Source organism: Melanotaenia boesemani, chromosome 22 (genome assembly GCF_017639745.1).
Source record: "Melanotaenia boesemani isolate fMelBoe1 chromosome 22, fMelBoe1.pri, whole genome shotgun sequence".
In the NCBI taxonomy this organism is placed as follows: Eukaryota; Metazoa; Chordata; class Actinopteri; order Atheriniformes; family Melanotaeniidae; genus Melanotaenia; species Melanotaenia boesemani.
The window spans coordinates 4,811,338-4,825,545 of record NC_055703.1 but is presented as its reverse complement, the minus strand read 5'-3'; the positions used below and the strand labels follow the sequence as shown (position 1 = coordinate 4,825,545).

The window sequence follows — 14,208 nt, the reverse complement described above, 5'->3', positions numbered from 1 at the left end:
AGCCCCCCACTCCCCACCCCCAAAACAGCACCTTCCCCCCAGGGCCAGCAGCCAGAATCCCCCGGGACAGCCCGCCCACGCCCCGGGCCAATGCGACAGGCCACCCGGCCCGCCCCGCCCCCGGGCCATCCATGGAGACAGGGGCGCTTAAAGACCCCATCCCCCTTCCCTCCCCCACTAGCGAGGGAATATATTATGTGCTGTTTGCAATTAAAAGAGTTAAAATTGGGGGGCAGTAACTGCATTGAGGAGGGGGTGGGGCCACCTGAGCAGTCCCACCCACCTGACCTCGCATGTTCCACCCCCCAAAACGTGTTTGTATGTTGCAAATGTTATTTGTGCTCAGTGACTAAGTGGAATTAAAAGCTGGGAGGCATGCTGCCGCTTGGCGAAGCGGTGGGGCCACTATGATGACCCCCCCCGCCCCGCCCAGCGCAACAAGCACACCTCCCACAGCCCTACCTGTGTATGTAGTGAAGAGTGGGGGAGGGGAGGGGTCAGGAGATGTAGGTCCAGAGGGTGGAGCCAGTTTTTAATCAAATTATTTATTTTTCAAATTGAAGCCAATTAGAAAGAGAGAGTGCTGTAATGGTGTGGAGGAACTTTTTTTTTTTTTGGCACACTTACCAACGTGGCCTGGTTTAACCACCACAGCCTACCTGAGTATTGTTGCTGACCATGTTCACCCCTTTATGACCACAGTGGAGCATCTTCTGACCACCTGCTTTCTACAACATGACAATGAGTTCACTGGACTCCAACGGCCTCCACAGTCACCAGATCTCAGTCCAGTAGAGCAGCTTTGGGATGTGGTGGAACGGGAGATTCTCATCGTGGATGCAGCCGACAAACCTGCAGCAACTATGTGATGCTGTCATGTCAATATGGAGAAAACCTCTGAGGAATGTTTCCAACCACTTATTGAATCTATGACACTAAGAATTAAGGCAGTTCTGAAGGGACTAGCAAGCTGGATCTAGTAAAGTGGCTGATGAGTGCAAACAAATGCAGAGCATCCCAGTATTGTATTAGAACATTGTCCAGGGAAACTCAATAACAAGTTCTTAACACAACACTTAAAGAGTTGTCATAGTGAAAGAAAAAAAAAAAACATCTTTTGAATCCAGTGAGTGGTCTCCCCTCTGCACCCCTTTAATTGTGTGCAGCGTGATGCGAAGCAGGGCATTGCGTGTGTCAGCAGCTTTACAAATACCATTCTGTTAAATGAATCACATGACACAGCCCTCTCACGTTGATTTAAATTTTAGGAACACACTAAATTAAATTGATGAAATGTGTGTGCAGATGTGTGGGAGCTCAGCAGGCGCTATGTACCTCCAACCAAGCAACAAACCCCTCAAACTCTACTCTTCACAATCAGTCCCAGGCTGCATTGAGAGCAGGCTACCCCGGCCCACCCTGATACTGCACAGAGCAGTATATTCTAACACATGGCTCCCTGCTGGGCTTGGATGAGGAACTTGGCATTATTAAAGGTGTGGATGTTTAACAAGGAAGGGTGGTGGGCAGGTACAATGTTGTTTTCCTTCATGTTTTCCTGCAGTAGACTGCATCTGACTTTGGAAATATATGTTGTAAATAATATGGCTGCTGTCCACACCCAGCTTCTACCTGATGTTTTCCTACATGTCCGTAGTGTTTTTCATGCTTATGATCAAACTCAACTTTGGTGTGAGCTGCTTAGTTTATAACTTACATCTCTCAGGTCTTTCCCGTGTCAATCCAGAGCAATGGTTTTCTAACTTGTTTACTTACCCGTTTAAGGGGGCACCAAGGTCTTTACTTCACATACAGTAGGTTGTCAAGCTTAGATTCACACATGGACAAAATATTAACGTATTTACTGATTATATAAAGCATGTGAGTTGAAAGTGTGGTTCATAAAACTGCAATAAACAATAACTAATGCATTGTCACTTAAAATGGCACACCATGCAAAGACATTTACTCTCTTCAATGAGCACAATTAAACCTTGAATCCAACATCATGCAGCACAAAGGCTAGGACAGAGTTCAGGAAACGACAAACAGGAAGCTGTAACAATTTGCACTGTTGATGAAACAGTCTGGTAGTATCTTTATGTGCTTCTTTCCAACGTGCATGAACAAGCATTGACTTGTACTTATGAGTGTTGGACGTTTATCTTACATTTCATCTGCTGAGGATGGGGAATATCTCAGATGTGAGGATGAGCTCAAAGAAAATTTCCAGAAGATTTATACAAATGTCATGGTTTGCAAGTTTTTGGTTCTTTTAGGTTTAGTTCTTGTTTGCCTTGCATTATTTATTCAGCATTTGTCCTTCTTCCTGTTTTAGTTAAAATAGTCTTTCTCTTGTGTATTCTGTTGTGTTTACTTCCTGCTACCTTGGTACACCTGCTTCTCAGTTACTGACTGCTACTCATCTTTCTTGTTTGTTCTGAGTGCTTCAGAATATGGTCCTGCCCACAAGTAAGCGTGTATTTTCACAAACGCAGATATGTTTTTGTTTCATTTCCACCTTTTGTCCACATGCAAACAGTTTTGAGGCACTGACAATGAACTTGTAGGAACACGTCTTCAAGGGTGAAGTTTTTCATATGTCATTTATATGGGGACAGTATATTGAGTCTTTCATTACATGGTAATGGCAGATGTAGCCATGATTGTTCTTGCATTAATCTTATTAACAGAACTTTTTACATGTTTGCAAATAAAAATATAGTTAGTAGCTGACTGTACTGAAGAAGTAAGGCATCATGACATGTTACTAAGGACACTACTACATAGAATATTTATTTTTGAGGATTTACCAGAGATGGTAATTTGTTATTTGTTAGGATTACTACTATTTGGTTTGGCTCCTGATAGCGTATATCAAATCTGTGTTTTAATATGGACAGGTTTTTTTGTTTGTTTTTTCTGTAAATGGTGCTGAGTGAATGTAACTTATTTTTACAAAATACCCATGTTTGTGTTAACATGGCCCATATCTGCCTGGTTTTCTCTGTTCATTGCAAGATCATTATTGTCACTGTTGTCATCTGTTTTGTCATAGCTTTGATAATTTCCATTTTACATCCTGGCTTTGCAGCATCTTTCATTTATAAATAATAAAAGCTTTGGTTCAAACAGCTGCCAGCCTTCGGCCTCATCGTCCTGCATCTGGGTCCTTTCTTTTACAAACCATGGATTAGGACAACAATACAGTTCTTTGAACTGGGTGGTCACAGTTTGTAGATTTAAGTGGGGTGGCTCCTATAGCATGAAAAAAGGTTCATCACCACTGGAGCAATGTAATTAACTAAAATGAGAACAAATAAAGAGCTGTTTTGGTCAATCAAATAAAAACACATTATACTAGAATATTAGAGACAGGTGACTATTAGTTGACACATGCTCATGACAAAATCATCCATCCATCCATCCATCCATCCATCCATCCGTCCATCCATCCATCCGTCCATCCATCCATCCATCCATCCATCCATCCGTCCATCCATTCTCTACGCCAACAGTATTTGGTACAGGGTAACAGCAAACTGGCTAATTTCAGCTGTAATGGGGCAACAAGGCGGCAAACAACTAAAACAGCTCAAAAAATACAAGTGTTTATTGAAATACTTTTATTTAACTACTGCCATGAAGACGGTACTTTCTGGTAAAATGTGGGAAAACCAGCAGTCAGTTCAGTCCCTGAAGGTAACTTTCACATTTTTGTGATTCCTTTAATCTGACAGCTGCACCATGATTTGAGCTAAACACATAACTTTTTTCAGATCCTTTGCAATATAAACCTGGCCTGTGGCCGTGGAATGCCCCATTCAGCCTCGCTGTGGAGAAGTAGCAGTTTTCACCATTTCCTGGCTGGCTCTGAGCAAAATGCCAAACGTTGTATGTGTGTGATCTGTGCTTTGACGTTTCCTTCTTTTCTCCTTTATTGCCCAAGTGCTTTAACTGCCCTAGTAAAGGGGCATTACAACCTTCAAGGGGAGCCAGCCACGCACCTTGGAAGGATTAAAAAGCAGTTTTGTTTTTTTTTGTTCCAGAGAGTAAATAGCAGCGTAAACTGGCTGTTTTGACTTGCATGTGCATACATACATCTTCACATAAATGCATACACATGGGTGCTGGATTACTCATCTAATCATGGGGAACACACATGAATGTAAAAACTTTAAAAAGGTTCATTTGAAAGCCAGTCTGTAATGTGTTGTATTTTTAAAAGCCTATGCTCTGGTCGTCAAACATAAATGGGTTTCATCTGGTCACGTTTCCAAATCATTAGCCCACTTTGGCAACCTAAAGGACTATTTCATGCAGATATAATTGCAGGCATTTTTATGTTTGCATGTGCTTATATTGATGCCAGTTCATAAATGGATGCTATTCTGGATGCTAATCTAGCTCAGAATGGCAAGCTGGCTGCGGTTCAGGAGCTCGTACGTGGAGTGGACACCAACTCGGAGAAGTTGTCGGCTGGGCTTGGTGGATATTGACCCAAAAATTCGGATGAATTAGAGTCGCCATGAGACCACTAAGAGACTCAAGGCAAACGAAACATGCTCTAGCCTGAATCAAAACAAATGCTGTTATCTTAATCTGACTCCCTGTACTGGCCTTGGATGGCTGGTTATCAAGTTCTCCTGGAAATGTTATGCAGATGGATACTTACTACGCACACATGCTCCTAGAGCAGTGGTTCCCAACCTTTTTTAGCTTGGAACCCCATTTCATATTGCAAAACTCTGGTGGCCCAAGACATTCGATACACAGACAAATTTACTTACTTTTATACCACATTTAGGCTATTTCATGTATCAAAATGTAGAGTAAAGTTGTTTTGAATTAAGTATGGCATATTATTTTATTTTATCTAGATGATTTGTAGAGATACATTTTAGTTTTTTGTTTGCTTCCATGTGTAGTTGTCCAGGTGAACTATAGTTCACTTGCAGCTCGTAGATTAGCTCATGCTTCTGTCCGCTTTAATTAAACTTGCAATCCAACTGAAAACATAGTTGCCCGATCAAAAAGAAAAAAATCTAAGTTAGCATAAATTCAACTTCACACACAATTCTACCAACAAGTGACTATGGTTGCTACATGCTAAGAAGCTAATGCAAGTTAGCCGGCCACACACAATATCAACAAGTGGCTACTATCGCTACAAGCTACGAAGCAAGTAACTTAACTACCGGTTTGCGGTCGGTTTAACGTTATTGTTGGAACATTTCAGCCGATGGATTAATGTTACGTTATAAACAACCACCACCAAACTTTTTGTTATCTTACCACGGTGTCTTTGTGGTGAACTGCGAAGTATCTCTTCAGGTTTGTTGTGATTTTTCCAGCTACCTTGTGCCCACATTCCTTTCCTTCCACTAAAATCAAGCATGAGGTTTATTTTCTCCACCTTAATGTAGCGAAAATGGGTCCATATCACATCTTCTCTTTCCTCGGCCCCAAGCAAAGCATGGCCATTAATGTTTTAGCTTTAACATTTCACCGTGAATCCACCTCCTGTCTGTCTCATGTGTTTGTAAACCTGCCCGCTGCAGGTTTGAAAGGGTGTGTGAGAGTGGCAGAAGAGCCAAGGAGGAGGAGGAGGAGGAGGAGGAGGAGGAGGAGACATGATTAGACAAAATCATATCATATAATAATATAATTTTCGTCTCGTCTTTGTTCGTGAACTAAAATGTCCGTAGATTTTAGCCCAGTTTAGTGAACTACATTTTCGTCTCGTCTTTATTAGTGCACAAAAATGCCTTCTGATTTAGTCCCAGTTATTGTTTATTAATGGGGGTTTTAGTCTCGTATAGTCTAGATTTTGTCTGGTGATAAGTGTGTGATGACAGAAATATTTTCGATTGGTGTCATTAACAAAATTAACACTACTCTATATATCTCTTTGTTGTCCTGTAAGAGACCCAATTGACCCACTGATGTGCCTTGCCAACCAAACAACAACCCTGATGCAGCTGAAACCAGATTATTCCAGTTCTCTGTGGTCAGTCACAGAGGGAGCAGAGAGAGTGCTGTCTGGCCCAGCTTTATCACACACACACATATCTTCACAGTTACAAAGTGGAGACTCAAGTGTCTTAGGCAGGAGGTGTTCCCTGAGTTTGGCTCTATTTCTCTGTGTCAAAGTGAAATTGAGAGCTTAGCGATGGAGAAAAATGTCCCCTACTTGTTGATAGGAGGTAACTTTAACAGCACAGGATGTGAGATGAGAGTTGTTAGGAAATACAATGCAAGAGGGAAGCAATGAACTAAGAGAGAAAGGGAAAAATCAAGATAATAATGTGCAATAAACTAAAGAAAAAGGAAAAGAAAACTGAGATGGATGATGGTTCAAGAAAAGTTTTAAAGAGTGTCAAGTAAAAAAAAGGTGAAAGCCAATACACTGGTAGATTAACAATGGAGAGGAAGAGAAAAGAGCAAAAGTGTAAAACATTCATGAGGAAATTATCAAAAATATCTGAGGAGAAATGACAAAGGACATCAGACAAGAACAAGACAGAGGCAGAAAGGAAGACTGCACTGACATGAAATGGGAGATTCTGTAAGGAAACCTGAGTGTGCATGTCAGTGGGTGGATAGCAACAGCAGGGTGGTACTACAACAGGGTCATGTCCTTCTTTGTGTAACCACCGCCCTCTACACCATGTGCTCTGGGGTAGAATTGATTGGATTAGATGCTAACAGCAGTTCGATCACATAAGCAGATGGTTTAGAAGAGCTCAGTACCACAACTAATGCATGTCATGACACTAGGGTGGAACAGTGTGTAGCTAAGACGTCACTAACCTTGTATGTTAGCTACATGTGTAGATCAGATGGATAACAGTCCTGTGATTGCACAGCTGTGAAATGGCTGAGTTCCTATTTATAGAAAAATGACTTCTCTTCAACATCAAACCTCAAATGAAAAGAATCTGTGGTGAAACATACTACTTGTCCCAGCTTAAGTCAAAGAAATAGTCCACTTAAGCCAAGAAACACTGGAAAAGATTGTGGTTGAACAGTACTTTACTAATATTTAATATTTGTTTTTTGTTGCCCTGTGTAAAGCACTTCAGTGTCGCAGCAGATTCTCAGACTCTGAAATGAAAGATTTAATAAAAGGCTTACCCTGCCCATTGGAGTAGTAGATCCACTTCTCTCTGATCTGTGTTGGAGGTGCTGATGTCTTTTTCTGAATTGCCTTCTCCATGATGCTAGTAGGGTCCTGCATTGGTCCCTTCTTCAGCACCCGAGAACTCCGCTTCACACTACACACCACTATTACTACCAGCACCAGCAAGAGCAGCAGGACGATCATCCAGGGCAAGTGCTCATTAATGTCAAAATGATCATAGGTGATCGGCCTTGGGGATCCTCTACGAGTGGGCCTATAGTAGCTGGAAACCCCACCCCCACTACCCAGGTCGGCTACCTTGCTGATCCCTGTTCCAACCCTTACTGCCCCTGCACCTTCCAGACCCTCCATTGCCCGCTTGTTGGGCCTTAGCATGGGATCAGAATTGGGCTGCCCCAGATGCTCGCGACCCATGGGTTGCTTGCGAGTTGGGGGCAGTTGAGTCCGTGGGGGATCACGATTTGATGAGTTGGGGGTGCCAGGGTGGCTAGGCAGTTCCCCCTCTGCTGTGTCTTCCCCATTCATGATTTCCCTCAGCTGAATGGCTGCTGATTGGCTGTAGGTACCTGTGATGAAAGACAATGGATTGGGGATGAAGATAATGAAGAGGCAACAGAACAAAGACAAGATGGTGCAGGAATAAGAGATGAGATGAGACAGAGACAGCGAATAGAATTAAACTCACTCACATGGGAGATATGCTTAACTCTGACAATAAAACAGAAGGCATCGCAGGAGGGAATCTTAACACTTTAATCCATGCCACAGTCTGCCACACAACCAGAAGTAAGCACTACCTTCTGCTCTTCATCATCTGCTTCTCTACTGAATTCTTTTATTCCCAAGTGTCTCGATGAAGGTTCCACTATTGATACCTGATAGATGGCAATCTGCAACCTGATCTGATTATATTTACAGTTTTACTGTAAAGGGACGTAAACCTGGATATAATTCTAGCCAAAGTAGGTCTTTATTTCCCCCACTGCACCTGAAACAAGTTGCAAATGCAAGAAAACATAACATAGGTGTCATGGTCTAGGCAAGGGGCGGTATACTCTGGTACTCGATCATCTAAAACCTACTGGACAGTGGCCCTCAAAGGACTAAAGTTTGACATTCCTGGTCTAGAGGTTTTGGGTTGGATTTTGCTGTTTTTCCTTTCTGACCCTCAGTTGTTCTGATTTCTAGTTTTCTTCTGCAGGGCTATCTCTTTCTGTTTTCATTTCCTGTTCAATGCACCTGGTCTTAATTTGATTGTCACACCTGGCCCTCATTTGGTTATTACCCCTCAGTGTTTATATACCTCTTAGGGCTGGGATATATTTGCTATGAACACAAGAGTACATGTCAACATCCTGCTATGTTTGTGTATATACTTGCTGCAAACGACGGAAGCACGGCGTGGCAAAAAACGCTCACTAATGGATGTCAAAGCAAGGGGGCGTACACAGCACTTGGAATTTAAAATTGTGAAAAGGTCAATCTACTGGTGAATTTCAGGGTCATCAACCCCCAAAATGCTTCCAATTTGTTGCCAACTGTTAAGGCACAAGTGTTCATCACTGTACAATGGGTAGTTGCAGACAAAGTCCAAGAGAAGGTCTTCAAAACTATCGACCATTGTGTTTACATCGGACCTGTCGTTTTCAAGCTTTTGTTTGCATGAGCACCTCTAGCGTTCAAGTCAATATTTCAATGCGCGTCCATAACACATTACCCCGCGTCAACACAAGTGGACTACATGTCAAGCGAATGCTAGGAACACGTGGCAGTCATGATATGTACGTGGACGCGTCGCTAACAGCAAGTATATACCAGCCCTTAGTTCCATGTGTTCATTGCCAGATTCCTGTCATTATTATCCTGTTGATTTCCATTATCTTCCCTGTCCTGGTTCCTTCTTCTTAGCCCGTTTTGTCATTTTTGTTATGAACTCACCTGTATTCTGTCAAGGCAGTGTTTTTTTGTTAAATTATAATATAACATTTTATTATGACAACAATAATAATAACAATATAATATTGTCTTTATCTACATCTGTCTGCCCCCTGTCTGTTTCAAGCACCATTTGGGCCCTGCCTCTACATCCATAGCACACCCTGATAGAAGTAAATGTTTCTATACAAATGCAACATGCTAAGTGAAAAGCTTGTTTATTGTCAATATTACTTAAATTTCTTGTAGCCTACTGTAAACAGCAAAAAGTATCTGTTCTCAATATGTAATCATTGACATTTTACAGGTACAGAAATTATGAGGGAAGTTAAAACCTTTAATCCAAACTTGTGTATGAGGATAAATATTTATGGGCTGAACCAGAGAACTTCCTAAGCTGATGGGTTAAAATCAGGCAGCCATAGTGTTCACCTTGGTCGACCTGGCACAAAAAGTCTGCTCTACAATGGCTCCAGTTAGTAGTTTTGAGGATTTGAAGAATCACTCAAATCTGTTAGAGTGAGTCAGATATCACAGAATACAACCATAATCTATTGAGGACACAAGTATCTTTGGTGAGTACTTGCATCACTGAACTAGTGAATCACCAGTAAAATTTGTCTGGATTCCCTGAATTGCAAATAAATCCTCAATCACTGCCTCCTCCCCACTGCACCACTCGGGCCCAGCTGTGCAGCTCCTCATAATCTCTCAGCAGATGAGCTCTGAATTGCTCATCCCACAGTCTGCTTCTTGATTAAGGAGAACCACATAATTTTAATTAGGCTTCAACTCAACTTTGCTTCAAAAGCTTTATTGTTCAACAACTGTCAGCCAAACACCTCTATAATGGGAAAAGAGCAATTCGGATTATGTAAAACAACATCAACAACATTGTGTTCTTCAGGCATGGAAACAAATGAATGGTCTGTCAATGTTAGTGCATCATCCTTCACAACTGATTATCAATGTAGCTTCTTAACACTTTCCTGCTGCTCCCTCTGTATATGTTCCCTGCAGCTGATGACACTGGTGTTGTGTAACCATCAATGGGAGGTTGAACATTGTATTGAGATCATCCCCTCATGCTCTCATCAGCACACAGGTGCGATTCTAATCCCCAAATTAGGGCTGGAACTTTGGCAGGCTTCAGTCAGTCTATACCACATGTAGACAAAAAGGGGGGCTTCCAGGTGCTACAGCTTTTGGGCAATACTAAATGCAAATATTTGTGTCTACATTTATGTATTTAAAGGTATGCACTAAAAGTAGGCCTTTAAATTTTCTTTAACATCTAACACTATGCGCAGGTGAATAATACATTTTATCTTTCTTTGTTATCTTTTAATTAGTAAATCTAAACTTGACCACAGAGGTGATAGCGGGTGGTTGCCCCCTCTTAAGGCCAAGACTATACTTGCTATTTAGCTCTTGGGTGTAACTGTGGAACACTTGCTTGTGTACTACATTTGTTACTAGAGGATTCCACCAACAGACGAGATAGAGTTTCAGAATTTATAGGGTGTAAACAAGGGATCTCAAGCTCTGGTTCTCAGGGGCCACTGTACTGCAGATTTTAGATGGGCCAGAGCTTGAGATCCCTGATGTAAACCAAATGTTAAAAAAATGGTCAAAATAGAGGAGGCTAGCATTTGGTGATTTTGAGATCACAGCTTGATCTGTTGCTAAAGTTGCTGGTTTCATAACAAATGTATGATTATTCAAAAAGAAAAATTCAAGTCAGCAAATTATTTGCTTTAATGTTAGTTAAAAGTTAATGTTATGCATTCATACTTGCCAAAAAGAATTTCTCAGCAGTCCTGCTGCAGAAAGTAACCATGCTAACTATGCTAACTATGGTTCATTTAATACTTTAGGATTTGCTGTACAGAACTTGACTCCAAAAATGAGGTATCTTTATATGGTGTAGTGACTTCCACAGTAACTAGTGAGGCAAAAGGATGGGTTCTGTCTATTTGTGTGACGCGCCGTCCGTGACCACAAAGAAAACGCTCTTCAACCTGATGCGTTGCTTTCTTTATTGACCGTCTTTCATGTTTGCAGGATGCAGCAATAAACTTGTTTAATTTAACATGTGATCGTAAATATACACTTTACATACACTCTGGTCTATCCAGCTCAACGTGTTAAACTCAGCATAATAAATAACTTCTAACCCACTGTACATGCAGATATGAAGTCATCTACAGTGGTTGCAGGCTAGGATACTTTAGTACAAAGACTCTACAAGTCAGTGTTTTCTTTTCTTTTCAGAATGAGGTGGCACTTTTCAACTAACACTAAATGACAGGTGTAAAATAGCTGTTGCAAGTATATAACACCCCCAACCCCCCTGCCCAGCCCCACCATCCCTCTTACAGCTTAGACAGGATCAAATTAGCCGGCTGAGGGGCCATCGATCCCATGCCAACACAAACAGCAGTGACAGTATTATAGGTGTGGAGGGTCTCTCTGTGGGGAGGAGGGGTGTACCAGCTATGGATGGTTGCTTCTGAGAAATGCCTGGTGGACTGACTCAGGCAACAGTGAAGTAAAAACAGTTAAATGGGTGATGAACGGGGGGGGGGGGGGCAAAAGGAAAAGGCAAGGAGTTTACTGATTTACTATTCTCTTATTATAGGAAAGAATGATATGAAGAAAAGCCAGAAATACTAATAGTGCTTGAACTACTCATGTCCTCAAATAACAGCATTCCTGAGATAGGGAGCAGTCACCGGTTTTGTTTCCATGCCTACAGATATCCTTTCTTTGGGAATTCCCACAAGGAAAATCTAAGGGCCATTTGTGTAATGATGCAAGAACAACAACTAGATGTTGGAAGAGTGGGACTATGTGGGCGCAATAATGGAGTAATGGTTTGGTACTATACAGAAACATCTATAAGGTACATTAATTTGTTAAAAATGCTAAATTTGATCAGAAGAAAAAAATAAAAGAATCTTACCTTTTTTTTCACGTTCATTTAGTGATGACTGAGAGGTTGAAGAAACCATGGACTCCTCTACAACTTCTTGTGGAGAAGGTCTCGGAGTAGTTGGGGGAAATGATAATAATGGGCTGGTAGAAGGAGATCCACAGACATTGTCTGTCTCTCTTGTCCCCGGTGTAAGAAGCACAAGCCCCTGGGTTTGGCAGTCTGTGTGATTTCGGCACTTCGTCGAACTGGACTTCAAATCTGAAAACGTCCCCTTCGTGCACGGCTTACAAACTGAGTCCTCTGTTTCAGTTCCCCGCTTTTTCACCCTGGTGCCTGGAGGACACAGGGAGTGGGGTTGACACTCACTGCCATTGTCCCCTGACAAGAAGCTGTTTGGTGGACATGTGCAGACACGGTCCTGGGTGGCCGTGCAGGGCGTTTTCTCAATGAAGCCCTCAGGACACCGATCCCGGCAACGATGGCATTGCTGGACACCGTTCTCCCGTCGTGTGAAGGTACCCTCGGGGCACGGGCTACACTCCCTCACAGCTGTTGGAGAGCAGTGGACAGAGACGTATGTGCCTGCCGGGCACTTATCACAGACCAGCTGGGTGCCCGAGTCTCGGTCGGTGTGCTGATAGTGGCGTGGAGAGAGGAGAGGCTGGTCATCTGTGCTGGTTGTGGTCAAAACCCGAGCTGAGATACCAGCCACAACTGTACATAAGAGCTAAGAATGAAGAGAGGAGGCAACAGTTAGAATAAAGAAGTTTTCAAAAATGTCCTGTTTTCAGCTTAGTTTTACAGGATCCAGCAGAGAGATATCACAGATCCAACTGTTCAAATCAACTAACATATTTAGACTATCACTAAGTAAGATCTCAGGTCTTCTGTACTCAAGCAGCAGACTCCATAACCAGCTAAAGCTGGATTTATACTTGTGCAGCATCTGGTGAAGGTTGGTTACGCTGTCACTGCTGTAGACTCCACGTAGTTCGCAGAGGTTTAACGTGCACCTCCTTCAGACCTGACATGCACCTCTGCTTAAGCCCAATTACTCCCTTGTGATTGGACAGTTTGGAATTACATATTTTCCGATTTCTAGGTAATCTCTGAATTTTTGTGGTAAATGCCATTTTTATTTGCTTGTGTTGTATATTTTTTAAAACAAGAATTATTTCTTTGTTTGCTTCCACAAGCTTGTGAAGACACCATAGCTGTTCTAAAACAGGAAATGCCTGCTGGAACTGAAGTGAACCATCAAAAGAACTCTGCCCATTGGAGTTTACTAGCCAATAATGGGCCTACTGCCGCCTTCAGATTCAGAAGAGAAACTGAACACGACACCGTAACCCTTGGTTGCAAGCGCCAAACTACAAACTGGGGTTACAAAGTTTCAAGGAAAGGCAAGACAAGGCAAGTTTATTTGTATAGCACATTTCATGTTTGTTCCACATATGAGGAGCATAAAAACTGAACGCTGCCTCTCCAGGTTTAGTTCTGACTCTCGGAACAGAAAAAAGATTTGACTCTGATGACCTGAGTGATCTGGTTAGTTTATAACAAACAAGAAGATCCTCAATGTATTTTGGCCCTAAACCATTTTGTGCTTTGTAAACTAACATCAGGATTTTGAAGTAAATTCTTTGACAAACAGGAAGCCAGTGTAAGGATCTGAGGAGTGGAGTTATATGATCTACTTTCTTGGTCTTAGTGAGGACTCGAGCAGCAGCGTTCTGGACTAACTGCAGCTGTATGATGGACTTTTTAGGGAGACCTGTGACCAAATAAATTCTAACTCAATACTCAATCACGACTAAAGACCAAACCCTTAATCTAACTAAACTCTGACCCTTAAACCAAGTCCTAGACCTTAAATCATCACTTTGTATCAAAGGGGACAGAACTCATTTACAAACAGTCAAAATAAATGTGTGTATTCATGTGAATCTGTCACCAATTTTGATGTTCAAATATGACACCCCCACCACAGAAGAAAACAAGTGTGAAGTTACAAAGATGCTAGAAAAGCTCTTTCTCTTTACATTTCTTTCTGCCATTTGGATTTAGAAGTAAACAAGGGTATCTTTTTATTGAATCACATCAATCCCAGCATTTCGTCTCTTTAAACTGTGGATGTGTGTCATAACCACATATCCAAGCTTGTCTTGTTTTCATTGTTGTTGTTTTGACT

General features: G+C 41.9%; 1 protein-coding gene across 1 annotated transcript in view; it reads right to left on the bottom strand.

Annotated features, from left to right (window-relative positions):
• Nucleotides 1–14,208, bottom strand: part of tnfrsf21 (tumor necrosis factor receptor superfamily, member 21) — a 53,584-nt gene that overhangs the window by 22,644 nt on the left and 16,732 nt on the right. The window contains exons 2-3 of the mRNA XM_041976286.1: nucleotides 12,045–12,744; nucleotides 7,138–7,710 (exon numbers count right to left, since the gene is read on the bottom strand). Coding sequence (XP_041832220.1) covers nucleotides 7,138–7,710; nucleotides 12,045–12,744 — 1,273 coding nt within the window. The remainder of the gene's footprint in view (nucleotides 1–7,137; nucleotides 7,711–12,044; nucleotides 12,745–14,208) is intronic.